We start from the raw sequence: 27,698 nt of genomic DNA on the forward strand, positions 1-27,698 counted from the left end.
AGCCGAGCCCGGAGCTGAGCAGGGCCGAGCTAAGCCGAGCCCGGAGCTGACCAGGGCTGAGCTGAGCCCGGAGCTGAGCCGAGCTGAACCGAGCCGAGCCTGGCCACACGGGGCCAGGGCCACGCCAAGCCCAGGCCGCTCAGGGCTGAGGCCCCAGCTGGAGCCTCTTCACTTCCATGAGCCGAAAGTTAAAAGTGGCCAAACCAACGCCCACCAATGTGATTCATGAAAACGAAACAACTCTCTCCTTGGCCTCCTGGGATGCCAACCACCAGATCAGCCTCTGACTGGTCCCTGCATCCCCCAGGGGAAGCTCCCAGAGAGGGAACAGCCCTCCTGTTTCTGGGCGGCGTGCTCTTCCCTCAGGTGGCTCCCCCCCTCCATGTGAAACCAGAACACCGAGTTTTACTTGGTATCTGACCATACTCTTTCTCTCAAGTATCATCTTTATCAACCATGCTTTGTTTCCATATTAGAAGAAACTTTTCCCTTAGATGGTCAGCATGAGATCCAGGTAAGTGTGGGATGATAATTTTGGCATTTGATTGTTTAAAACAGACTTTATGACAATGATAAACAAACCTCAAAGGACACATTCCAGGCAAAGGCAATGTTTGTGTGGGTTTCAGGACTCCATCTCTCTTCAACAGGCTTCTACCCTGCCTTTCCACACTCAGAATAAGAATTCACAAATGCTCCCATTTCGTTTCCAGATTTTTCTTGTTGTGAACCAAAGAGGTTCATGGGAAGCTTTAGAAAAATCTTCCATAAGAGATTATGCAATGAAAGACATTTTCTCTGCTTCGAACACTATCAAAAATTTTGCAAATAATTGGAACTATATGAGCCAACTCTCATCTAAGCTGTCAGAAAAGATTGGGAAGCACTTGCAAAGGACTAAGGGCATTTGGAAGCATGTCAGAGGGATTAAATAAGGAAAAAGAATTGTGTGGGTCTTTGAAGGAGATGGCACAGAGAAGAAAAGAATGGAGAGGAGAAGACAGCATAAATAATATTTCAAAGCTGGAAGTGTCATAATCGGGTCAAAAGGGAAAAAAAAGATGGCTTTAGCAATCTGTGTGCTTATAGCTTGAAGGGAGATCAGAGAGTGTGTGTTATCACAGACAAGGAAGGATGTAAAAGCATCTTGAGAAGGAGATGTAAAATTGTTTCAGTCCAAGTTTTCTCACTGTAGAGCTCAAAACCTCCGTGTCCTAGCCTCACTTGAGAGCATCACTATCAAAATATAAGCATCATTCATAACCATTTCTGCTCCTCCTTTTATCCAATCCCCCATTTCACAGTGTACTAAGTCATCATGGTGGATGAAAAGCCTTTCTTTGGCCATATCTAAGCTGTTGGTCTATTTACACAGCAGGTGCAACAGAAGAACCTGCCCTTGAGTTTCCATGCTCCATTAGCCTTGCCAGCAAAGGAAATCCGTACCAGTTTAGGAAAACCTCATATTTTTTGTGGCTGTGGGAAGAGAAGAAGGAGATTAACAGGTAACAACAACCTTATCTCTCATTTTGGGGTTAATTCCAGCTGCATTGTTTATACTTAAGCTTTGTTTGTGGCATTTTTCCTTTAATCATATATCTCTACTAACTCACACATATTACGATAAGACAATAAGGTTAGCTGCACAAATTCAGCTATTCAACTCCAAAATTTAGGCTGTCTTCAAAAATCAGTATCATGGCAGGTAGAATTGAAGCAGCATCCTACAGAGCCACCTTGATATAAAATCTCCATGGCTAAAAAGTAACCATGTGTCTCTATCCTGTACAAACCAAAAATGTGTTTGCATCATGGCCTTTACAAGTGTTTTCTGGCAACAGAGAAACAAATGTATGTCCTGTCCTCTGGTCCTCTGGGTGGAGGGTGTTCAACATCCTCAGGTCTCAGCCATTCCCTCTCTCACCACTTTCCAGTGGTCTCCTATTTTCTCTTCTTCCTGACCAGGCATCTTACCCTTCTCTGCCCTGCTCCAATTCCCTTCCTTTTATTCTTGGAAACTGCTCTCCCTTTTCTGCTGAAACAGAGAAAAAGTCTTGAAAGGAAAAGGTTTCTTTTAGAGTCAGCCCAGCAGATCCAGTCCAGTCCCATGTTGTTCATAAAATTTTGATATTGTTTAAGTTAGATCAGCAGGGAAAAACATTAAAGGCAGCACACTAATTGAAATTCACCCAGAAAAATTTAGCTCTTTCAGAGCCCCTCTGGTCAAAATAAACTGCACTCATGGACTCTGACCACAGATGAATGTGATGATAGGTGATCCTTTTTTTTATTTTAAAAAATGGGACACATGAACTCTGTTTGTTCAGCATGTCTACAGTCCCACTTCTGGGAGCCAACATTGTCATACCAATATATCACTGTCACTGCTTGAAAAACAGCCCCAGATTTATGGCAGGCACAGGACCCTAAAATAAACATATAACAAACAGTTCTGGGAGCAGTAGAAGAAGCAAAGCCTGATTTATTAAAGATGAATTATAGCAGAATTTGCTATCAAACTAAGCTCTGGCTAATCCTTTTCCCTTGTCTGAAACAGCCAAAACACCTATTTCACAGGTGGCCTGCCTAGTGCAACTGAGGACATGCTCATACTAGTCTGTCCCTTACTGGACTGATGCCCCCTTTTTCTTTCCTAGTCAACTTTTCAACTTCAAACCTGTTAGAAAATAATGTATCTATGTCCTCTATCTCCATGTGAAATTCAGCAAAACAGCTTGAAAGTCATAGGAGAAATTATACATTTATGTGTATTCTCTTCATACAGACATTAGTAAAAACAATAAATCTTAGATCTGTGCAGAAAACTGGTGTTTTTTCTTAGTTATCCAAGCATTGATGCATTTTTTCCTTTATTAAACATGTCTATAATATCCATTGATTCTGTAGATGAAACAGGTCTGTAGGTCATTTTTAAGTCATAAAAATTTGAAATTCAAATTATAATATAAGTGACCTGCAATGACCTAGTAAGAAATAGCTGTTTATAGAGGAATGAGTCAGCCTTTGATGCCTCTGACTGCTGATCCATGTTTATGCAGCAAAGGCACACACACTGTGCTGTGGGGCACCCATGTCAGAAGCTTCTGGGTCAAGCCAATAAAGGTCTTTCAACTTGGCTAACTTTCTTTCTTAAATGCCTTAGTGAGAATATCCAATATAAAAATATCCTAGTTGATTTGATTTGATTTCTCCGTATTATAGGAGGAATGTCCAAAATGATGGTGCACTCCCATAAGTACAGTTTACACTACAGGGAACAAACGATTCCAAAAGTCAATGACAGTGAAGACAAAGACCTCCTAATGTGAAGTATCAGAGACAAAAATTAGTGGGGAAATAAGTAAGGGGAAAATTAAGGACAGATAAGACAGAGGGAATAACCCCAAAACTCTGAACAACCTACAGCAATTTACACATCCTTCAGAAATGCAAAGTTTTTTGAATTAATGCAGTTATATAGAATACATATTGCTCTTCCACCAGCCTTGTGAATACAGATTTCAGCCTTAGGAAGAGTCTGTTCTTTCAGGGCACTAACTGATACCTGTTTGAACAATTGTTCTGTTTATTCTATCCTACCCTTTTCCTGTCTTACCAAATCCTATTCTTACATCACACTTAGTGCATCTTGTCACAATCTTTCAGCTGAATGTTACATAATATTACTCAAAATTGTTACACACAGTATTAAAAAATTTTCAGTAATTGTTTTATTCCTGGGACAATCTTTTCCTAAAAGAAAAAAAACCCAAATAAACAAACAAAAAAATTCATATTACATTGACTAATTTATATATATATTTTTTTTTAATTTAGATAGTCTCACAAAATAAAAAGTAAACCTTGTGTTCCTGAAACTGAAAGGGGATTTAATTAGGCAGAAATTTTTGAAGTTATCCATTGGGCCTTATTGAAATGTCCTTTTTCTTCTTGATTTCAAGAAGATCTGGGTGTAAGCTGCACCTCTGAAATTCCTGGTCCTAAACTTTAGTAACTGTAGGTTAAATATTGAAATTGTTCGGCTTGTTTATGAAAGGTATCTGAAAATTGCTCCCTCAAGAATCAAAATGGCATTGAGTACTTTAAGTGACTTCTGGGGACAAATGCCATCCATTTAAACGTCAATATTTGCTGTTGGTTTTGAGTTTCACAGCTGTGTAGCTCCTGACCCAAGTGTATTTGACCTGCAAGTCCTAATGATCACAGCACAAAGTGGTGTGACCTTGTAGAGTAGAGACCTCAGGGTCCCAGCATTATAACAATGACGCAAAAAGATAGCTATGAAACTAAATAAAGTGCTCAAAGTTAAAATTTCTCTTTTAAGATCAATGGAAAGATTTTATTTGAAGAAGTTATGGCCCATTTCTGTTAATAATGAGGCTGCTGCCAGACAACCTAAGAGATATGTCCCCCCAGGCAATGGTACAGAACTAAAACCAAGTGAAAGAGAATACAGTATATTAATTAATCAGTGGACTTTCAGCTTCTCATTAACAGTCTCCACTGAAATTTCAGTAATTCCTAAGCAGTCCTTAATAAAATAGAACCGACTTCAGGGATTCAAGCAACAACAGATTAATTCAGCAAACTTCTGAACCTAGTGTGGGGATTGAGTTCTAATCCTAAATCTTAGGAGGATTAAGGAGGAAAATACCATGAATACAGAAAGGCCAAGACAAAACCAACCAGCCAACCAAAAAACAATGAGGCAAAGCAAGGCAGATTTTCTATTATAGGTTCTTGCAATAACTAGAGGAGTTGGATTGCCTGATGTTATTAGGAGTTTTTTTCAAAGGAATATGAATATTACCATCTACAAATAAAAGGTTTGGGATGCTTTGGTGTTTTTTTATATTTTGTTTGGGGGTTTTTTTGCTGGTTTTTTTTTTTTTTTTTTTTTTTTTTTTTGGTGGTGGTGGGTTATTTTTATTGTTGGTTGACTGGTTTGGGGTTTTTTTCCATTTTGATTTAATACAAATATAAAGGATTTAGTTAGTGAAGAACCAAAAGCTTTTCTTTTTTGCTGAGAAATTCTGAATACTCCATTTCTCTAGTCAGATATGAGGTTCAATTATTCCAATTATTCAATTATTTTGCATCTTGTGGTAGACAAAGATTTCTGTTGTGTCAAGGTTGAAGTGTAAACTTATTAGACTTGCTACCACTTTTTAGAGACAAGATCTACAAGTGGAGGAGTGGACAAGCGGAGGAGGATCTGACTAAGAACAAATCCTCTGATAAATGCTTTCTATGACACAGTGTTGCTTAGTCATGAGGAAGTGATGCAGGTCAAGGAGTCCTTTTTTGGAGCCACATAAATTCAGTTTTCTAAGAAATTTTACAGAACATTTAACTCCTGTAAATTTTCCTTAAGTGTCCTGTGTTCCTTGAGAGGAAAAAAACACAACAGAGTACCACCCTTCCTTTCCCAAGAGTTCCACTTCTCATGTTCAGCATGCTGTTACAAGTTCACAAGGATAAGAAGAGACAGCAAAAGCAGTAAGTCAGTCCAGCTGATTATAATAAGCAATGTTACTGTTGCAGTCACCATCTAGCTAAATGGTGCCCCACTTCAAATATTAGCATGATAAGTTCCCAAGGAAAAAGAAAGTAATTCTAGCATTTTATAATTTTTCTTTAAAAAAATAAAAAAGTCTACTCAATACAAGTAGGAATGCCATATCCTGGTAACTTTGAATTACATTTGCCATAATTTAGAGGGCTGCAGAAAAATGTATTTCAGGACAGACTGAGTTTCTGCTTAACAAAAGTTACAGCCTTTATTTTTTCTAAATTAAGTCAGAATAACTCTATAAGGGCTCTACATCAGTTACTCTACTGATAAAATGTCTATGCAAGGCAGTGAAGAGCTAAAGAAATCACAAAGCTCAAAGAAGCCTAAAGAAAAAACCCAGTGACTGTGTTAGAGCTGTCCTTTCCCCTCACAATTTAGGTTTGCACATTACTTTTCTGTATCTCAGTCTCAGACCAGGGACTTTTTCAATACATGGAAGTATAAAGATGAACAATGGCATTTTTAACCTTTACAGAAGTCACCTCCACAACTGCAGTGAGCAGATATTTTGCATGATGCAATGACAGCAAGGGAGGCTTGAATTTCAAGTTTAATTCTGCTGTGCAACAAAGAAGTAGCAAAACTTTCTATGGAAAGTGAGGAATTTCTCAGCATGGATGAAACAGGCTTATTTCAGTTTATAATTTTTATATATATTCTTATTTTTGACATATTTGAAAAGATTTTTTAATGATTCTGCTTCAAGTCTGAAAAGAAAATCATGCTAGGAACAGTACAGCAATATTTAAAAGATTATCTGGACTATCTATCTGAAATGGAGCATGATTGCATTATTGCACAGTATACTCTTCAAAGAGATGGTGTCTTAAGCAATAATCACTCTCTGAAGCTGTGGAGCAAAAGGAAGAGATTAGGCTTGATTAATATATGTTTTTGACTGAGTAATTCAACAGAACAAGACATGAAAAGGGAAAAGATCTTAGTATTGTGTTAACAAGTTCAGAAAAATGCAGGGAGGGTAACATCTGTGAGCCAGATAAAGTAGGAGGCAGAGAAATAACAAATGAGACAGATGCTGTCAGAGATGGAAAGACTCACCTGCAGGATAAATTATTCCATCTAACCATCTCCAGTTCAGGGATCTACAGCTTTCCCATGGGCCTTAAACTTTTTTAACTGGTTTAGAATTTTCCATTTCTTTCTGGGGTTGCAGCGCTGTGAATATACCATAACTCATTTATATTGAGGATAATTTGATTTGGGTTTTTTGTTAAATTTGTTTTGTGTCAAATGAAAACCCCAGGGATATTAGCTGCATTAATATACATAATTACTAGCACTTTTTTACCAGTTGAATGTCATTTTGTCAACTTGGTAAAGATCAGTAAGACTAGAATAAAAAGAAAGTATGATTTTCAGACACATCTCTTAACTCTGGGGACTCTCCCACCTTCCTCAATACAGATGATGAAGTACAGCAAATGGGGCTCATTGGTTTCTTCCTGGTAATCCCATTGCACAAAACTATTTTACATCACCTTTGAGATGAGACAATCAAATGCACAAGCAAATACTTCCATAAACTTGGCATTCCTATGGTGAGAAAAGTTTAGAAGTTCAAGATAATTTCCACATTGGAAACACAAAGAAGTATATGCAGTGAATTTTGGGCCATTGCATTCAGAATACTAATTTATGGGGATTTTGTATTAAAAGGAGGTAATCCACATTTTTTCAGTTTTCCTTTTATCAGTGAAATCTCTGTGAAAATCCAGAAGATTTCTCCCACAGTGACTTTGAACCACAAGTATGCTGACCTTTAAAAACCAACCCCACTTTGTGGTTCCATTCTTGTCTTTCCTCTTGGTGACAACCACAACAAAATTGTTGGTAGACTGTCAATATCTTAGACCACAGGCTTCCAGTGGGTCACCAACTTCTTGGCTACCTCATTGTTCACAGTCCAGTTTCCTCCTCAAGCCTCAAGGGACCACTGGTGTGGGAAGGGCAAGATGTTGGTTGTGATTCTGGGTCTGGCACCTTGATGGAAGGGCTGTCCTGCCTGGAGCCCTAAGGCAAGAGCAGCTCTATATCCAATTGCCATTGGGTTTAGAGGGGGTTTGGCATGAATTGCCTGTGCTGCTTTGGGGCCCCATACTCAGGAAGGCTTTTCACAGGACATTATTAAATTTGTTTCACCCAGAGAGGAACAGAAAAGAGAGGAACAGAAAACATTTTGTGGTGCAGTCCCCACGATGAGGCCACGTCCTTTCTCCAGCTGTGGCAGTGCTGCTGCAGGAAATCCACCAGGATGAGCAAAAGGAGCAGGAAAGGCAGAGACTGCAGTGGGAGCAGGGCTGCAGGACCCCAGCAATGAGCTGGGAGAATGGACAGGCTTGGCAGGCTGTGTCTGACAGGAGCAAGGGGGGAAATGTGACAATATGGGAATTTGGTTAGTGAAATGCATGTGGTCACATGTTGGTCAGAGAAAAGAGGTGACAGAAAGAGATATTTTTTTCCAGTATCAGCAAGAAGCTAGGTCTTGAGGCAATATAAATCAAAATATAAATGTAGCTGCTGACCATGACAACCTAATACAGATTCTCAACTCTCTTCTTAACCTCTCTTGACAGTATTATGTCCAACCTCTGTCCAGTCATGGCATGGTGTTACAATGAACTTCATAACTTTTTGGCTTCCTATGGATATCTAGTAATGGGGTTGTTGGTTTTTTTTTATTTCTTTTTTTCTCAATTATCAAACAAAGAACAGCAGTAGATACTTTTGTACAGCTGACTAAAAAGACTCCCCATGTTTTGGCTTTTGACATGAATAAGTGAATGTAACCAGTTATCACCATTGAGAGGAACTGCAGAGAGCATTCACTAGAAAAAATGAAGCAAAACTCTTGTTGAAAATCCACCCTGTGATTTTTGTATTGCATATTTGTTTCCTTATGGTATTTAAACTAAATTTCTTTTTGTGATATTTTATAGAGGCATTTTTATAATCACACATAATTAGCTGACTAAGAAAAGAAACAGACTTCCTAAAGAAATACAATAGATTTTTCAGATATTTGTTTCAAAGGTAAAAGGTGTCACACTTCAAAGTTTCTGACCCAAGTCCAACCACTGCAGCTCAGGACCTTGTAAAATCATCTGCTGAGATGAAAAAAGCAGACCCCTGCCTGTGTGACACTGCCTGAAATAGTAACCCCTGCTCACCATCACAGAGCTGCTTCCAGATGTGCTTGGGTTCCTGGTGCTTCCAGTCCCTCAGTCTTCTTTGTGCTTCTTTGTCTTCTCTGCCTGTAGTTCTCCTTCAGACTGAGAGATAAACACATGGATGGGGGCAGCTCTTCAGAGCAGTAGATCAAGAGTGCCTTTCTAATGGCTTCAGGTGGACTTTGGAGGGGGCCTTGGTGCTAGTGCCTATTATCTAAGCAGATAAAGCTTCATGGGTTTGGAACCTAGCCATATAAAAATCGTGAGACATCCTAGGAGCAGGCTACTATATTGATTCCACAGATTAGAAGGTCTATTCCTTTTTGTTTTTCAGAGGTAGGCATCAAAGCTCTGTGGCATATTAAGCATTGTCCATTAATTATGATATGACAGAAAACTACCACCTGATTCTACTTAAACCTCTAAAAAATGGGGATCTTAAGATCAGAAAAAGCCCTAAAATGCTGAAGCACATCACTGTGTTGAGGGTGCCCAACAACAATAAGGTGGAAGAGCCTAAAAATAGGGCCCACCTGTTTAAGACAGAGATGGCTGAAGACAGGTAGAGATGAGCAAAAGACTTTGTAATTAAACCCTTATGTAAGAAAAACTCATCCAGAGCCTTTAGAGAAACATGTTCCTGATTTACAATCAATTGCTGCTCTCCTTGAGGAAGCTGCTGATAAACCCTGACTGGACTTTTGACCACCCTGAGCTGTGTGACTCATGTGGTTGCCTCCACTCTGCCAGTTCCTCTTTAACAACCCCACACTGCTGATTCTAATTCCCATGATCTCCAGGGGACGTCTAAACTCAGTTTTGAGGGTGTTTCTTCTGTGGTGTGGACTGCCCTCACCCTCTGTGAAGTTCCAACACATCACAGCTCCAGAAAGGCTCTGCCTGGCTGTTTCACCAAAGGCAGGTGGTGACAGTAGGATCCCTACCCCAGAGCAATGAGAGAGAAAGAAGGGATAGAAAAGCTTCAACTTGAGTTAGTTGTGCTGCATGACATAACTGCAGTCACCTTCTTTCAAGATGACTAAGCACATTTTTTTTCTTTAAGTCTATCATCTAAGGGTCTTTTCCTTGTTCCTCTAGTAAATTTGAGATTATTAATGTTTCTATTAATTTTCTATTAAGACATCTTTCATCTTTGTTTTATGATCTCACACTGGCTTTCCCTTGATAAAACATCTCTTCTGTTAAGGCATTTCTCTGTGATATTTGGATACAACAGACTTTGAAACAAATTAGTCCTTGATTAGTCCCTGCCTGTTTCTCCTCTCACTCTTAAACTTGTCCCAAAATTTCAGTGAAAAAACACATTTCAAACTGAATTCTTGAGATGAAAATGTGCAGTGAGACTCTACTTTTTATCAGAAATTAGTTAGACAGCAGGTAGCACTTAGTGCATTCCCTTTTTCTCAAAATTGCTATCTGTATTTTTTTATGCTGTTGTTCTGTACCTTTGCCATATCTATATTGAAGAACACATTAGAAAAAGAGGAAAAGGAGGATAAAATGGATTTTTTGCCTCTCTGGTATCATTTTTTTCCCCCCACTGGTTTCTGTGAAACTATCAAAACCATCTACCAAGATAGCAAGAAAAGGTTTAAAATGTGTTTGTCCTCTAGTTTCCTGCTGCTCTGCCTGAGTCTCGTTTTCTCTTTGCCATTTACAGCATTGGTAGCTTCATTAGCAAGGGCTTACAACAACCAAACCTGCCCTGATTCTCCAGGGAGGGCCCCCCACCCCCTGTCTTCAATCACCTATTTAGCTACTGCTGTGCATTCAAACCAGCCCCTTTTCCAGCTAGTTTGACCTGGCCAAACAAACAAGAGTAGCCCTAACCTGGCAGTATATCCTGGCTGAAGGGATCCCTCCTGGGTGAACACATCCTCACCTGGCAGAGCCTCCCCAGCCATGTCTTTGCTCTTTGCTTATCCCACAGAGTTGCAGGGAGGTGAGTAAAGGCCAGGATCAGGGAGACAATTGCAGCTCCTAATGGCTTGGCCATTTATACCTGTTTCTAAGTCTCTTGGATCTAAGGGTCATGCACCTTAGCCAAAAGTGCTCTCCACATCAGTCAAATATAAGCAGAAGAAACAGTCCAGGTTTGAAAGTGTGTGCACCTTGCTCTTCACACCCTCCTCTTCCTTCTCACCTCCCAGGGACTGAAAGTTTTGTCGCTGCTGACAGGGTCAGACTATCACATCACATCACATCACTTCACACTTACCCAAGGAACTGAAAAATGTCTGTCTTTTCTGCATAGAAACAGGGATTCAGATGCTCTCCCAAAGCACTGAAGGGAAATCTGCAGAGGTAAGTCAGCTCAACAGAGAACCCATGAGAACAATCATTCTCAGCCAGTGAAGGAAGCTGGCAAACAATTCATCAGTGACCTTCAGAAGCTCAGATAATCGGTGGTAAAGTATTCTCTGCCACCACATCATGTAGCTCTCCAGGGGATTTTCATGGAACCAAGATGATGCTGAAAATAGAAGGAGCACTCAACACAGCTTGTTTAGCACCAAGGAGGTACCAGTTCCTTTGGGAATCTGAATAAGAAATACATAACTAGCTTATTGTATAAAGAATACAAGTAATGTAAAAGGTGGTATCATGTCTTCTGCAGGGAGCTTCTACACAGATCAAGTGAATCTGTGATGTAAAACTGATCTGGAGATCTCACAAGCACTGTCATTGCAAGGTCAGCAATTCAAGCCTGCAATGCCAAAAAGCCAGCTCATGATATCTTGAGGGCTGCTCCTGATAGTAAAAAATTAAGATGGATATTAAAAAAAAGCATCTTTAGAGTTAAACAGAAGCAAAATTTCTGCATCTATCATGAAAACAGTGGCCCCCAAAACACAGAGAGATTCAGGAAGTGTCCCACCTGAGAGGAAAACCCTTCAGTTTTCACTCATAGGTTTTTAGATACCAGAGAAATCAGAGAAGTACCAGAGACATGAAAAAATTCTGACAATTTTGTTCACATTTACAAATACAGTCACTGAGGAGACAATAATTCACAAATTCTAATATTTCTGATGAATATTCTGAACATGTTGGAATTTACCCAGCTCTAGCTTTCAAAACTGCCACCTTTTGACTTGGAGATGAAACTGTAAGGAATCCAAATACCAGATAGTACTGCACAAATGTGTGGAAGTATCTCAGTAAATCTTTTGGGAAAAGGGAACAGATACTGTTTGAATTCATTAGGAATAAGAATTGCAAAATATATTAGAGTCCTTTAGAAATTGCTGTCTGTGCTCCAGAGCCTGGTGTTCTAGCTGCTGTTTGTGGAGCCCAGGTGAAAGGAATGTTTATCCTGGGCTTGAGTCACAACCTTAAGTGGTTCCCTCCCTAAGAGAGGTGTCTTAAATGCTGCTTTTTTTCTTTTTGTGACAATTATGCTTTGTATGAAAAGGAACTTGTTTTATACAGGTATCTTATACCCAGAAGGAGAAAGCTCACTAGTTTTGTGATCATTTTCAGAAGCAGTGTCCCTGAAGGTGGCACATTTGGAAATGGCAGTATTTCCTACTGCTGCATAGCAGCAATTGGCACCCCAGCCTATAAAAGATATCACTCAAACAATATAGAATAGCCAACATCCACAAGGAGAAAGAGAGTTCTTTTCTATCCCAAAATATATCTCTGCAGAGTACCTGTTGTATTGCATTTAATCTAATTTACTAAAGGAGAGATGAATCCCCTTGCTGCAATCAAGCTATTTTTAAAAAGAGATTGGTGGTGATTCAGCTGAATGGTGACTAAACCACCGACAAATTTCCCCTGTCAGCTTGTGTGTATAAAAAGATGCTTTGCTGGAATGTATCATCTGCAGATACCTCTACCTTTTTGGACTGATTGGAGGTTTTCCAGTCAAACTATATTACTTTAATTATTATTTAAAATTATATGCACATGAAGTTTTTGGCACATTTCAGAGAGGCATCAGGTCATAGAATTGAGCTGTACTGGGTTTGGAGCCCTTTTTGGAGGGCTGTCTCCCAAAGAAGGGACCCTCATTAGAGCAGGGGGAGAGTGAAGGGCTGTTCCCCAAGGAGGGAGCTAGACAAGCTCTGACCACAGACTCCATTCCCCATCCCCTGACCACTGGATGAGAGGAAGGTAGAGAAATCAGGAGTGAAGGGGAAGGTGTTTCTAAGATTTGGATTTATTTCTCATTATCCTACTCTGATTTAATTGGTAATAAATTAAACTGCCCCAAGCTGAGTCTGTTTTGCCCATGACAGTAAATGGTGAATGATCTCTCTCCATCCTTATCTCGACCCACAAGCCTTTCACTGTATTTTCTCTCCCCTGTCCAGCTGGGAGGGGAGTGACAGAGTGGCTTCAGTGGCTACCTGGTGTCCAGCTATGGCAAACCCACCACACAAGCCACAACAGAGAGAATGTAAAACAGGTATTGCACAAGATCATTACTGGAAACTTGTTTAATTTACTTTATATGAACTGATTGTATCTTCTGAAAGGACAGAGACAGATTCCTGTGAACAGAAAAGCAGAGTCATTCCCCATTCTGAATGTTAGTCTACAACCCAAAAGATGCAGGTTGAGTTGCTTGCTGCCTACAAGCAGCTGCCTTTTGCAGGTATAGGATTACATCTGTGGGCTAGAGAAGACTCTGATGCCTCCTACAGCTGCTCCTGACTGCAAACTTTCAGTTAATACAACACAATAACAGGGCAAGAAGGTGAGTTCTTAATTTACATCAGCAGAGAGAAAGAAATTAAATCCATAAAGTAAACTAAACCAGAAATGGAGTTGAGAAACAGCTACTACAGTCCCTTGAGTAGGGCACTTAATTACTCTGCAGTTCCTTTGGAAAATGCCTTCTAGGAACTATAGCAGAAGCTCCTGCTCATGACATTTATCAGGGTGTAAGTTTGGAATATAATAATCCTGGCAGTTCACTAGTTGGGTTTGCTTGGTCCTGAAAAACTGATTTCCTAGGAAATTACTTTTTAAAATCTACCTGTAGTTCTGTCTGGTTTCTCTGATGATTTGCAAGACTAGATAACCTGTTTTCTTGCCATGGTGAGAGCAAGTCTTAGAGAGCACAGATGAATATTTGTCCTTCTCTTACCTTGAATTTAAAATCTCACCATTCATTTCAGCAAGAATTGCTACACATTTAATTAGCTATTTTGTTGATGCAGAGTTACAGACAGTTTAGTAGTCTGTCTATTATTTCTATCCTTATAAGTCAATAATGAAAATCATGTCACTCACAGGACAGAATATGCAAATAAATGTGCATATGACAGACTGAAAGCAGAATTTGCTGGTATGTAATAGGTGTTTAATTGCTTTGGAGTGTTACTAAAAAAAAGCAGTACTATTAGGATGTTTTTCTTGCAAATAGATTTTAGAAGCATACAGTCAGTGTTGTATAATTGCAGTGTTATAATTAAAACTAAATAGGTTAGAAATTATAAGGTAGAAGAAAATAAAAGCTCAGCAGCAAGTATATGTATGGCTAAACATGGATTAGTGTGTGCTGTGTGGTGCTCCAGCACTACACCTGCCAGGAATCACCATTATGGCTTAGGAGGAACCGTGGCTGTCTAAGGAGACCTGAGGGAAACAAATTCTTAGCTGGGGCTGACGTGAGTACAAATCAACCAATTAAGGCACCTGTATCAGTATAAGCATCCTGACTCATTGTTTAATGGGATAATTGGAATTCTGTGGAGGAAATAAAGTTGATTAGAGGGATCAAACAGAGCGAAAGCTTTCTAAGCATTTGTCTCTTGCTTGTGACAAGTTGTAGCTTATGAGGCTGCTGACATGGAACAAATAGCAGTATGAGGAGTAAAAGGTCAGGTCATTACTTTTTAGTGCTTACAATAAAATTGTGTGCATGCTAAGAAGAAATAGACAAAGCTCTGTGTGTTTAACAATAAACATGAGGTCTATACTAAACATGAAGTCATATTTTTGTATGTATCTGGATTCCCAGAATGTTCTGGTGTTACCTGATAAATTTTCTTGGTATAATGCAATTCAGCAGATTTCCCCAACATCTTACATGCATCTATAAATTAATTTACAATACAATCTACGCGTCCACTCCTTGGTTTTGATGGGTGGACTTTCCCATGAAAGCATATGATGAACAGATGGTGGAAGGGAAAACGTCAAAGAGATGAGGGGCTAGTTGGGTTTGTCAATCCAAAGAAATAAGATGTGGATGATTTACTCTCTATAAACAGAAGACAAACTGATCTCCAGAGAGAAGGGAAAATGGAAATAAATTCACTGTATTCTCAGGAAGCAATCTATCACAAAATATCAGCAGGCCTTTTTGTTTGAAGAGGAAAATGAAAAGGCAGCTGTGGCTTATTATGTCCAAATGTATTACTTCCTTTGAAGTATTCAAAATATTTTTGTCCAATGGAAACTGAGGCCTATGTGACTTTTCTTGCATGTTTCTGAAGAGTAGGCTGATTATTTGGGAGAAAAGAAAGGAAAATCAAGTGCAATGAAAGACCTAGCATTATCTTTTCTTCATGTGTCAGATGAAAGTTTTGGGTGTACAAGACTTGTCATATTTTATCTGGGATATCAACAGAGAAACAATAAAGAACACCTAATGCTTTATTTATTTATTCCCGTTCTCCCCCCTCTTTCTCCCCCTTTTTCATTCCTGCCATTACTCTTTGCAGGGCACAGATCTTTAAAGGACTTCAGCTGTAATGAACTGTATTTCTCAGGATGCAGATTTTCCATTGGTAGAGTAAGAGAATCTTATAGCTCAGTATTGGAACTGCAGGAGCAGCTGGGGACCATGAAATTAGGGCCAGTATTACAGGCTACAAAAATTTGCAAAGCAAAAGTCTTCCATTTAAGGAATTTAAAATAATTTCCTTTCAGTTGAAAATGTACAACCATGCTGTTCCAATTGAATGGAATTCTAGCATTTCAAAATTTTGCCTAATTTTACATCCAAATCCAAGATGAAAAAGGATAAAAATTCTCTATTCAATAACAGAAATTCTTTATTCAATAATGACTGACATTGCCTAGAACACACAGCACACCATAATGTTATTGAAATGAATAAAATAAATGAGTACTCTGTAAGCTCCAGAACACGTAATGAAATGAAAAATAATGAAACACATAATGAAACAGAGAAGTCCATTACATTTATTATTTTCTATAATGAGAGTCTACCCATCTTATCAAGCTTCTGTGATAAACTTTGCCCCTTCTGAGCCTGAAGAGTTTTGCAAATTATACAAATGAAACAATTCTTATCCAGCATTTCACAGACAGAAGAAAGGTGCACACTGACCAAAAACAAGGACATGAAGAAATTCTTTAAATGAAACCAAATTCAATGAGCCATTAGAATCCTAGTGTAGAAAAAAAAAAAAAAAAAAAAAAAAAGTAGAACAATCACATTAGGTCAAAAAGATGACCTAAAATATGCACTTTCTATAAGCTCATGATGGAGTTAGTGTCTCAGCAGATACCAGATTTTGGTTTGAAATCTTTTTGTTGATCTGCAACTTATGCAAGCAAGATGACTCAAAGGTAATTGACAAGAGAGAGAAAGAAGCAATATTGTTGTTGAATGTGCCCTGAGCTCTTTTCTCATCACAAAACTCTCCAGTACATGCATATCTTGTAATTAAATATTATATAAATTCCATATAGTATAAGGTAAAGTATACCCTTAGTTGTCACTTGCAGCAACAAAGCCAACAACTGCAGCATGTGATTAGGACTCTGAAATCTCTCCATCTGAGATTGCTTTCAGGAATCAAATTCAGGCAGAGAAAAAAGAAGAAACAAACAAGTTTACTGCAGCTCTGCAGTAGCAAATAATCAAGACAACTACTTGAGCAATATAAAGTGGAGCACCAGATTCTTCAAATAATATGATAATTGAAGCACAGGTGTTGAATATCCAGTTATGTGCAGATCTCTCTCCTCTCAGAGAATGGAAAGGGCACAGAAGGGTTAGCCTGAGATGAACAATGCAGAGGCAAAAAAAAGTCAGTCTGTGAAGTAGAGGATAAATCTATCTCAACTTAAAATTTGTCATTGGCTGTGTTGTACAGGCAGTCTGTTCAAACACATGACAAATGACACTGCTATTCATAGAACAGGCATAACACAGGTTTCCACAATCTCTTGTTACCAGTACTGTCCCATGCACTAGGAAATGTCATGTATTCAGCTGTAGAATACCACGGGCTGAAGGTGTGCTTAAGAGGAAATTACAGTCAATATAAAAATTATCTAATATGTAGTTATGTGCAACTAACCTTTGTGGTTTGTTAAAAAAAAAAAAAAAAAGAAAGAAAAAACCTAAAAGCTTTTAGCTTGAGGTTTCTAGCACTTCTTTTTGCAGTTGCACTGTATTTCAGGAAATGAGAAATATTTAATCTCTGGTTATAAGGAAGCAATATTTTCTTTTGACATCAGGTCGGGGAAGCAGATTCATCTAAATGTTCCACATCAGTCCTTAATTTGCACAGCTATGAAAAAAAAAGGTGCATCTTCAACTTACTAGTAGCCTCCTCCTGTCATTTTAAATATATTTCAAGAAGGGCACAGACTGTCTAGCCAATGAGTTATACAGCATGCATAAAAATATGTGGATAATAATGCTCTGGCTTCTTCATACAGCTTCATGGAGAATCTTGGCTTCAGGCCAAACAACAGCAAAAGCAAAGCTTTTTCCCCTCAGCATTTTAGCAAAGTGTACATAATACATCTTTAAGTAAATTAGTGTTATAACAGGTTTCCACTGATCCATCTTGAGGAGTCAAATGAGAACCAAAAATAGATCCTGTTTTCAATTTCCCCTGAGCAGCAAAATTATTTCAAATCCTTCTTTGCCACAGGAAACGAACAGATAAAAACCCCAAGTTTGGCAGTGATTCAGTAAATATATGTGCCTGTTCAGTATTTAAATCCAGGAGCCAAGGAAATCTTTATTAGAAAAGGACTTGCAACACATCCAATAAAGTTAGGAAGCAAGTGTGACTCTCCAAGAAAACCCCTTCCTCTGTAGTCAGATGCTTTGTGGCATTTGCAAAGGAAAAATCAGCTCAGAGTATGCAGCAGATGCCAAAGCCACCTCTGGAGAGAGGTGCAGAACATGCAAATAGCCACACACCATAAGCAGATCTATGCTTTGAGGGACTGGCAAAGTATAGGTGAAGATATGATCAGATACTAGTCATGGGAATAAACAATACAGGCTAAAAAATATTGCAACTTCATCTTGAATTATGAAAAGGGAAACCCCCCCCACTTGGAAAATTCTTGCAGAATGGCAAAGTCATTGAATCAGTAACAAATACAGCAAGAATTTTAAAGCAGAAGAGTCCTTGCCTTTAGGGCTGATGGGATTATATGCACTTTTTTGAATAACTACTCCTGGATTTGTCTGAGATAAGTGATTGTATTTTCAAAAATACAAGATGATCTCATTTAAAGGTCTTTAAATATTTATTTTTAAAAGCGGTCCCTGGCAAGGAGATTTGGATGTGTTGAAGAAGAGGACAAAAAGTAGAAAGAGTAGCTCAGCATTCAGCTCAATTTTAGCACACACCTTTTAAAAAAGGATAAAACCATAGTGTTTGATTTCATAGATATAGATCAAATCCCTGAAAGAAGATTTCAGTGAATGTACTTGACTGGCATAAACCAGACCATGCCTAATTTTGCTAAAAACACATGCATGTTAAGTTATTTTTCTTAATGCCTATTAATAGAATTGGCATCAAGTAACAAAAATTAATCATTTTTTGTATCATTGCTTCTAATGTGATGCTCTGTTTGTTTTCCAGCAAGGCAGATGTATAACACTCATCACTAGTGGCAGTGGCAGTGTAAGGAGGTAGCATGATTATCGTGACATCAAACTAATTAAGATTAGCCTGAAGACAGCAAAGGATGCCCTCTTCTCCAGCTCTGTAGAACAAAAGGAAGGGGGGGAACAAGGGAAAATATTAATAACAGTTTATATAAGAAGGGCTTGATTTTGTTCTGCTTATGTGGAATTGCAGCTGAATAAAGCGAAAGGAGAGAAAGAGAAAATATTTCTTGGTCCTAAGAAGAACAACAAATGGGTTGTTAATTGACAAGTGTTTAAAGGGCTGGTTCTAATCAGGGTAAATGGGTTTGTTTTTCCAACACTGGGTCTCACATCAAAACAACAAGAAACAATTGAAAAATCTTTGCTGAAGAAAGCAAGAGGAAGTGGGTTGTCACCAGCTGTTCAAAGACAAAATCTTTCAACAAAAGTGTAGCAGCAGATGCTGTGTGAAGCACAGGGAATGCAAATGCACATGAGTCATCCCACAAGCTTAGGGGGGACAAGCTGCTGGCCAGATCCTGGGGACAAAGATTTTTGTGACTTTAACCATCTCTCCACTTGCTTTGTACTTTGTTCAAACACTCAGTATATTTTTTGGGAAGAAGGTGCTTTTAATCCCCATTAGAGAGCCCTGAGCAGAGGGTATCTTACAGAAATATTATTCTTTGGGCCTATAGCATCAAAAGAGAAGATGGTCCAGCATCATTGTTCATCCAGCAGGGAGAAGAGTTTAAAGCATTTCCCCCTCTCCCCTCTTGTTTTACATTCATGATAATGATAAAAATTGTTAAAAGGATCATTTTTATTATTTCCAGCGTTTCACTGTTTGTTTTACACTTCAGTTTCATGAACTGGCACACTGGGAAAGGATAGAAAACTGGCATAAAGTCAAAAATAGAAGAACTGCTTCTGCTGTGTTTCACAGAGATAACCCCAAGGATCCCATCTCAGCCTGGTTGCCCCTGGGCAGAGGGATAAGACCTTCCAAAAGTTAAAGTACAATGGAACTTGAAATGAAAGTGACAGAAGGATGCTCTCCAGGACTTTTCAACAAAAAATCCTCCTTCTTCAGAAGAAATAGCAAGAAAGAGACAGAGGGAGGAGTCCCAGACTCAGCTCTTGCCTTGGCTGGCCCAGCTGTACAAATTTAGGTACTCTCATAGTCTAGTCATTATAAAAAACACACAGATCTGCACAATTCCATAATCTTATAAGAAAATAGCTCATTGGGGATTATCAAATTCTCATCCATTTAATTTCAAAATTAACTTCTTGGTTTCCCCCCAGCAGTACCAAGATCTCACGTGGAGAGGAAAAAAAAGGCTTTAGCAGAACACTTGGCAGGGAGGTGGATCTACATTTTGAATCCATTTTTATGTTTCATGCCACCATGTTTCACTGTGACAAATCCTGAGAATTCCCTCCTGCTAGTAGCCCTCAAGGCAGTCATCCCCATTTCGCCACTGAATTCATGCTGCTTTTGGAGAGGCTTTTTGTGCTTTAAAGAAGAAATCCAGAGCTGACTGGAAACAGTGATCTAATTTTGTGAAAGTATGATGGTATTTTGATATTAGAACATACTGATATGTGATCTTTCCTGGTTTAAAGAAAACAAAAAAACAACAAAAAGGAGAGAGAGGGAGTGAGTGAGAATGATGTGCCCTCAATAGCCAGTGGTGCAGACATCTGGAAATTCACCTGTGCCAGAAGGGACACTGTAGCAGGACCAAGCCAGTGGGGAAGCAATGACACTTTGAGCTGCACTAGGTGATGATTTTCAGCCTCCACCTGGGGGATGCCATGAACCTGGTGGAACCTGCCACATATACTGCAGCCTCTGGGGAGGTATGTAGGATTATCTTTGGGATATTTTCTCTGCAAAGCTACACTTTAAGCAACAAAAACCCCCAAACACGTTTGTACCTGATTTCAGGAAGGAGGCTTGAGGACTGGGCTTTGTCATGTCTCAGTGCAGAGCACAGGTGGGAGCCAAGCATCACCAAGTCCTTCTTCTGTACCTGGGCAAATTTAGCAAGAAAGGATTAAAGTGAGATGCTGCTGCCCTTTATCCCTTGTTTGCCAGGCATGTGGTTGAAAGAAACTTCATTATATGATGTGTTCACTTCTCCAATTGCATTTCCCACAGCCAGTAATGGGGGTCCCACCATGGGAAGGGATAGGACAGCACACAGGCTTGTTCCTCACACCTGGGAGGCAAACTGTGGCATGAATCTACAGCTCATGGTGGCTGGTTCTTCAGTGATGAGAGTGGATCACAGAGCACTTATTCTATTTCCAAGGGAGGGAAATCCAGCCTGACTTGGTTTTGTCATAAGTGATTAGATTTTATAGTGTGCTTATGTACTTCTCCTAATCAAATTAGCATGTTGGCTCAAAACCAGCCTAGCAGAAAACCTCTCATTTTCTTACCCATTCTGCTTCATTTATCACCTGGAATTACCAAAGTTTTGAGGTTTTCTTTTCTCACTGACTAGGCCCAGTTCTGCTTAGCTTATAAAATTTGAAACATTCATTGCCCAAGGTTGCAAGAGCAATGAATATTTATAATCCCATCTTCCCAGCACTCTCAGAGGTGTCTCACAGTGTGACTTCACATTAGAAATGTCCCACCTGTGGGGAGCACTCAGAAAAACACAGATTACAAGTCTGTACAACATAGAACAAGGTCAATACCCAAATTATTGGAATTATCACCTTAAAAAAGGTTGCATATCTGATGATGCACTGCCCCAACACTGATTTATAGGTGCTGTGCTAGTGACTCTCCCCTGTGAATACAGAATTTCAGCTATTAAGTTATGATATTATTCCCCAGTTCTTTTTCCAAGGCTTCTCATGAATCAGCTGCAAATTGTACAATGCATTCCTCTCACCATTTACAAAGGTAGCCCCTCCAACAGCAAGAAATGAAAAAAGGGTTTCTCACCTGGCTTCAGAGCCCAGGGAAATATTATAGTTTAAAGAACATAGTGACTAGTGACAAAACACAGTTAGGACTACGATGATGAAAACTGCTTAGAAAATACTGCAAATGAAATTTCCTGACCCTACAGTCACCTTCTGTTAATTCACTGCAAATATGGATCTTTTTCTAGGCTGAGGCCACACTCAAAAAATCCCAACCCCCATCCCATTCGTCTCCAAAAATGCAATTAAAGCTTAATGTTAATTCAGATTATTTTCCTATTCAAGATAGAGCTATGAGGATTACAGTCAGTTTTAACACTTGTCAGGGAAATATGGTTCCTTCCACTTTGCAGACAGGCAATTAACGTTCAGCAGCAGCAGCAGCACTGAAATTAGAAACTATCTAGAGGCCATTTTAGGCCAAGAAAATTTTGCCATTGATTTTAATGCATCAAGATATAACATATTCTCCAGTATCCTGCCCTTTCCTATTTTTCCCAAACTTTGGGTGAACCATTAAATTGAAGCCTGCCCTGTAAATCCCATAAGCTATTAATGTAGTTCCCTTAGCTGGAAGATAGATTAATGACCTGAGACTTCTGTAGAATATTTGCTACTTCAGTGCAAATTAATATCATATTTTATCCTCATTTTATACCCACATCCAGCACTTCCTTCTGCAAAGGATACCAGAAGGAGCTGATTATTTAAATGCCAAGATTCTAAATCTTATCTTCAAATTTTTAATCAAACTGTTAAACATGAGTCTTAAATTGCAGCATTTCCATTTTTTATACTTCTCTCACCTCATTTTTCACGATAAGAACAAAGAAAAAATTAAACACTCCGATGTGTTTGGGAGGGGTTTTTTAATACTAATGAAGTTTTTAAAATGCTTTTTGTTTTCCAGGACTCTGTTCCCCTCCATACCCTGGGCTAAATAAAAATGTCTCACTTCATCCAGGTCTAAGTTCTCAGTTTTAAAACAGGTAGTTCAAAATTTTCTAGGTATCATAGGCTATCCTGCCAATAATGATTTTGTCAACAATCCCCTATTTTTTTTTTTTTGTATTTTTAATTAAATTGTCAATTCTTCTTCCACTGCTTAAAATAACACTGTTTACTAAAAACATTTCTCTGATGCTGAATGCAATTTCTTGAGAAAGTAAAATCAGGAAAACATCAAAATTGCTTGAGACACATGTTTAGTTCTAGAAAACTCAGGCCAGGCCTCCTTTTTGTAGGAATTAAAATTCATGGTAAGGTCCCCAGTTCCTCAGGCAAGCACAGCAGGCAATTAGAAGAAATAAAAGAAGTGGCAGTGAGAGAAGAGATGAAATTTTCTCTTACTATTCTTTCCTGCCAGCACTTTAGAAAAGTTTGATTTTTATGAATAAACAGTGGAACTAGGTTGAAACTTCAAACTTACAACAAAACTTCTATACTTCAAACCCTCAATAATAATGCTAGCAAACAGCAGTTTGGAATGACATGATACATTTATTTTCTCTCAATATTTGCTATTATTAAAAAAAATCTATGAAGTAAACATAGTCACTTCACAAAGTTTTTGTTGTTGAATCCTCATGCTGTTTTTGTACCATTTGTATCAAATCATAGGCACATCACAAATTTAAAACAGACTTGCAAACACATTTGCTTACACTTGATCAAGTTGCCTTGTAAACTTCATTAGTTGGTATTGGGGATTGCTGTGGTCAAAAAACTTTTGGGGAGCACATTTCAGGCACTCATCCCTCTCTTGACTAGTAATATCCTTTATATCCAGTTTTAGCATATTTAGAACTCTCTGTAACATTTGGAGGAGACCTACAATGAACATCTCGTTCAACTGGCTGACCAAGAGTTAAAATATGTTGTTAAACATATCCTCTAAATGCCTCTTAAATGCTGACATGCTGGGGACATCCACCATCTCTCCAGGAAGCCTGTTCCAGTGTTTGACCACCCTCTAGGCAAAGTGCCTAGCATTAGGGAATGCTCAGTCCCAACTCCCAGGTGCATGTCACAGTCCCTCCTGAGTGCAGGAGCTCTGTCTGCCAGGTCAGTGTGCTTCCCTCCCCTCCTGCTGCCCCAGTGCCCAGTGGTGCTGATTATCCCTGCTCTTCAGAGCAGCTGCTGCCCTCCCCAGCCCCCCCAGCAGCTCAACTCTCCCTGGTCCCTGTGTGCCTCTGAGGACTGACCTTCCTGTGGACTGACTTCTCTGTGCCTCAGCCTGCCTCGTCCTCCTGTTCCACAAGGGTCTCTGGCTCTTCCTGGCTTCTCCTCTCTCTCACACAGTTTCCTCAGTGGCCATCTCAATGTCACCCTGTGTGACCATGCTGTGATCTTCCTTTCCAGCTGTGAAGGTACACTTGGCAAAAGGTAGGGATGTGCCCTGAGGTTCAGCTCAGTGAACCAACCTTGAGAAATTACTGGACAAGGCAGAAATCTTACTGGCCAAAGTGGGAGGTTTAGATTGGCTATTAGAAAATCTTTCTTTACTAAAAGAGTTACTTAGCATTGGAACAAGTGGCCCAGGGAAGGTATTACCCTGGAAATATTTAAAATATTTTAAAGTGTGCATGTGACGCTCAGGAACATGGTTTAGTAATAAACTTGGCAGTGTTAGGGTAAAGGTTGGACTTAATGGTAATTTCCAACCTAAATGATTCTATTGTGGAATCTCACATGTAACAGAAGGGAGAACAGAGACATTTTGAAGAGTAAACCCTTGCTTGTTCCCTAGGGACTGCTAAATGATTGGATAGGCAACCCTATCAGCAACATCAAGTTTGGATACAGACATAGCAGAAGAAACTTGTGAGGAAAAAGTAACCAGGGTACAAAATTATTTGTTAGCACACACAGAGAGAGAAAGGGAAGTGATCAAGATAAATGAGAGAACAGGCATGGGGAATGGAGAGGAGGGGAAAAAAAGGGAACAGCTGAGTTGCTGTTGCTTGAGGTCTGCACCTGACACCTGATCACCACAATCCATCCTATTTTCTGTGTGGGGTGTCTACCATGAGAATTCTTGCACGGACCCTTTGTTTGAGAAATAGCTTTGAAGTTAGAAAAGAGAGATACCAGGCTCCAGAAGCAAGAGAGGAAGCAATGTAGGGAACATGAAAAAAGTCAGAATGACAAAGTCTGCCTGTCTTGGTTTCAGCTGGGACACAGTTAATTTTCTCCCTAGTAGCTGGTACAGTGCTGTGTTTTAAATTAGTATGACAATAATGTTGGTAGCACACTGATGTTTTGGTTATTGCTAAGTAGTGTTTACCTTAAGTCAGGGACTTTTATATCTATGTTCTGACAGTGAGGAGCTGGACAAAATCTGGAACATAGCTATGACACCTGACCCAAATTGACCAAAGGGATATTCCACACCACAGAGCATCATATTCCCTGTATGAACTGGGGGAGTTACCCAGAAAGGGGCTGATTGCAGCTCAGGGATGGGCTGGGTACCAGTCAGTGGGTGATGAATAACTATGTATTATTTGCCTTTTAGGTTTTTTATCTCTCTCTCTCTCTCTCTTTCTTCTTTTTATTACTATTATTGTTATATATTAGCTAATTTCAATTATGAAATTGTCCTTATCTCAACACATAAGTTTTACTTTTTCCCTCCTGATTCTCTTTTCCATCCCATTTGAGGCAGGGTGGGGAGTAAATGAGCAGCTGTGTGGGACTAAGTGCCAGCTGGGGTTAAACCACAACACCCCCATAAAATCCTATGCAGACACTGTTGTCTATTATTGGTTCACTGGTGTCCAAATTGCTAAGCTTTTTGGCAGGGAAAATCAGAATGTACTTGACTTCACTCTGCTGTAGCCAGCATGCTCCCAGTGCCCAACATAATTATTTTAATGCCAGCTCGAGTATCACTGCACTGCAGCACTGCCATACTTTGGAAGGAGGAGAGCAAGCTAAACAACTACACCTCCACTCAAAGCTTCCTCTTCTTTTGTCCTAGAGGTAACACTACAAGCAGCACCAACAAAAAGAAATAAAATAAATAAATTGGCAATAGTATTGCCTCTGAGATCTTAGAAACTCTAATTGTAATAATCCAAATACATTAGATAATTGGAAGACTCAAAAGAAGCCTTCATAAAAAGACACTGAGACCCAAGCTGTCCTATCTACAATACTGCCAAGGGGAAGAAAAGGGAAACTCACTAAACCCAAATCCAGAGAAAAAAAATACAATCTCTAAGCTTCAACCTTGATTTAATAATAGAAACATCATGTTCCCTAACATTACACGTGACATGCTGTGGCATGACTTCTCTGATGTGCCAAACTCCCAGACAACTGCCTGCTTTAGATGTTATTAGTCTGCTGACACCCTGTCTATCTTAATTCTGCCATTTCCAAGTAGAGATAAAGTCACAGCTCTAAAGCATGGTGTGGATACCCACACATTGCACTTGTCATTCCAGTGGAGCCTTCCCAACAGATCAGCTTACAAAGACCAACCCCATTTGGCTGGAATCGTTCTCTTGAAATCTAAACTGTTTGAGAAGATAAATTATTGTTACTACATGCATAGCACCTGTCATGTTTTACCCACTGAAATGTGTATAAAATACATTTCCAGTGACTGCCAGGGAAGGAAGGATTGGTGTTGGCTGCCACTAGTGACAAGTCCCTTCCTCCAGCCTTTTGCCTGGGTTGTGCAAAGCCCCCATGGAGGCTTATCCACATCCTGCAGCAGACTGCAGGAAAACCTCGAGCTGGGCACAAATTCCTCCAACTTTAACCTGTGAAATAGATGCTGTCCTTTGACTGCTGGCAATTAGCTCTTGTGAGAGGATGACAAGGAGGAGACTCTGGGCTCTTGTTCAGCAATGATACTGCTGCTCTCAGTTTGTCAACCAGCCAGGGACAAACAGTTTGTTGTGCAAGTGTTATCATTTTACTGAGCAGATCCCCAGTGCCACACTACAGCTGGCAAACAGCAGAGGCAGAAGTAGCTCCATTAAAAGCTTGTGCTGCACTCCAGCCTTCTATGGGACACACTTCCCACATCTGTCACCTCTGCTCTGGCTTCCCCACATCACTCCCCCACATTCACTCTAGCTTTTCCACATCCCCACATTGGCCACCACAACCTTAAGGATGCCAAGTTTGAAGGTTTTCAGACTACTGAAGATAAAGCATGTTTAGCATTCACACAGTGAGAAAGCTGTCTTTTCCAAAATGTTACATTTAAGATTGATTCAGAATCATAATGGAATGAGACCTCAGCTGAGAAAAGGAGAAGATGAAGTTAATTAAAGTGCTGTCCAGCTGGAACTTGAAAATTCTTCAATCAAGGAAATATATCATACTCTGACTCTTCCCATGAACATTGAAAAATAGCAACTGCTGTGGATTTAATTAAAACTTAGACTTAGTTTTTTGTTAATACTCTTAACTTGATTCATTATTATTCAGTCAAGATGCAAAGTTATGACCCTCATCAGGAAAAGGAATATTTTCCTACTTTATGATAACCTATGTGATTTTTTGGTTAGTTTTGAATTTCTTATAATACCTGAGGAAAGCTGGAGAACAGAAAGGTTACTAGCTCAGCTGGTTTGACTTGGCCTTTCCATTTAGTTTAAAGGTGGAGGATTTCACTTACTCTTTTTTGGTCAATAAATTTTCATTGTTTCTCAACCAGAAATTTGAAGTTAAAATGTCATATTAAGAGACAGATACTCAAAGATTGAACAAAACTCCTCCTCCAACAAAGCCCATAATCCACTCATTCCTTCACTAGCAGGGAACTGTGCTGCAGCTAAATAAGCCCACCTTGAAGCAGCAAGGTACTTAATTTTAATCTCTCTGTGGTTTCCTCATCACCTACAGAATCCAAATCCCAGCTCACCAGATATACCTGTATATAATTTTAAGAAGATTCAAACACATTTCTTCTCCCAGCTACAAACACAACAACTCAGATGTCTTCTGGCATAAAGAGCAGTAATATTTATCCCAGCATCCCTCAGCTGCAGTGCCACATTATGAATACAGGATGAATTCAAAATCACTGAAAGGTGGATACCTCAACCTGCAGTTGCTCTGTCAGCAGGGCAGGCTGCTCTGAGCTGGT

The 27,698-nt window shown here is 39.4% G+C and overlaps 1 protein-coding gene across 7 annotated transcripts in view; it reads right to left on the reverse strand.

Annotated features, from left to right (window-relative positions):
* Window positions 1-27,698, reverse strand: part of LOC306809084 (uncharacterized protein) — a 233,254-nt gene that overhangs the window by 34,975 nt on the left and 170,581 nt on the right. For 5 of the 7 annotated variants that reach the window (XR_013776161.1, XR_013776162.1, XR_013776163.1 and 2 more), the window contains one exon: window positions 20,585-20,679. Coding sequence is in view for 3 of the 7 variants with exons in the window: in XM_079320220.1 (XP_079176346.1) it covers window positions 20,585-20,679 (95 nt within the window). In the remaining 4 variants the exon portion in view is untranslated. Of the gene's footprint in view, window positions 1-6,366; window positions 6,447-20,584; window positions 20,680-27,698 lie in introns of those variants that run through there. The other 2 variants (XR_013776164.1, XM_079320222.1) reach the window with 1 other exon arrangement.

This window comes from Erithacus rubecula, assembly GCF_903797595.1.
Source record: "Erithacus rubecula genome assembly, chromosome: 1".
NCBI classification, from domain to species: domain Eukaryota; kingdom Metazoa; phylum Chordata; class Aves; order Passeriformes; family Muscicapidae; genus Erithacus; species Erithacus rubecula.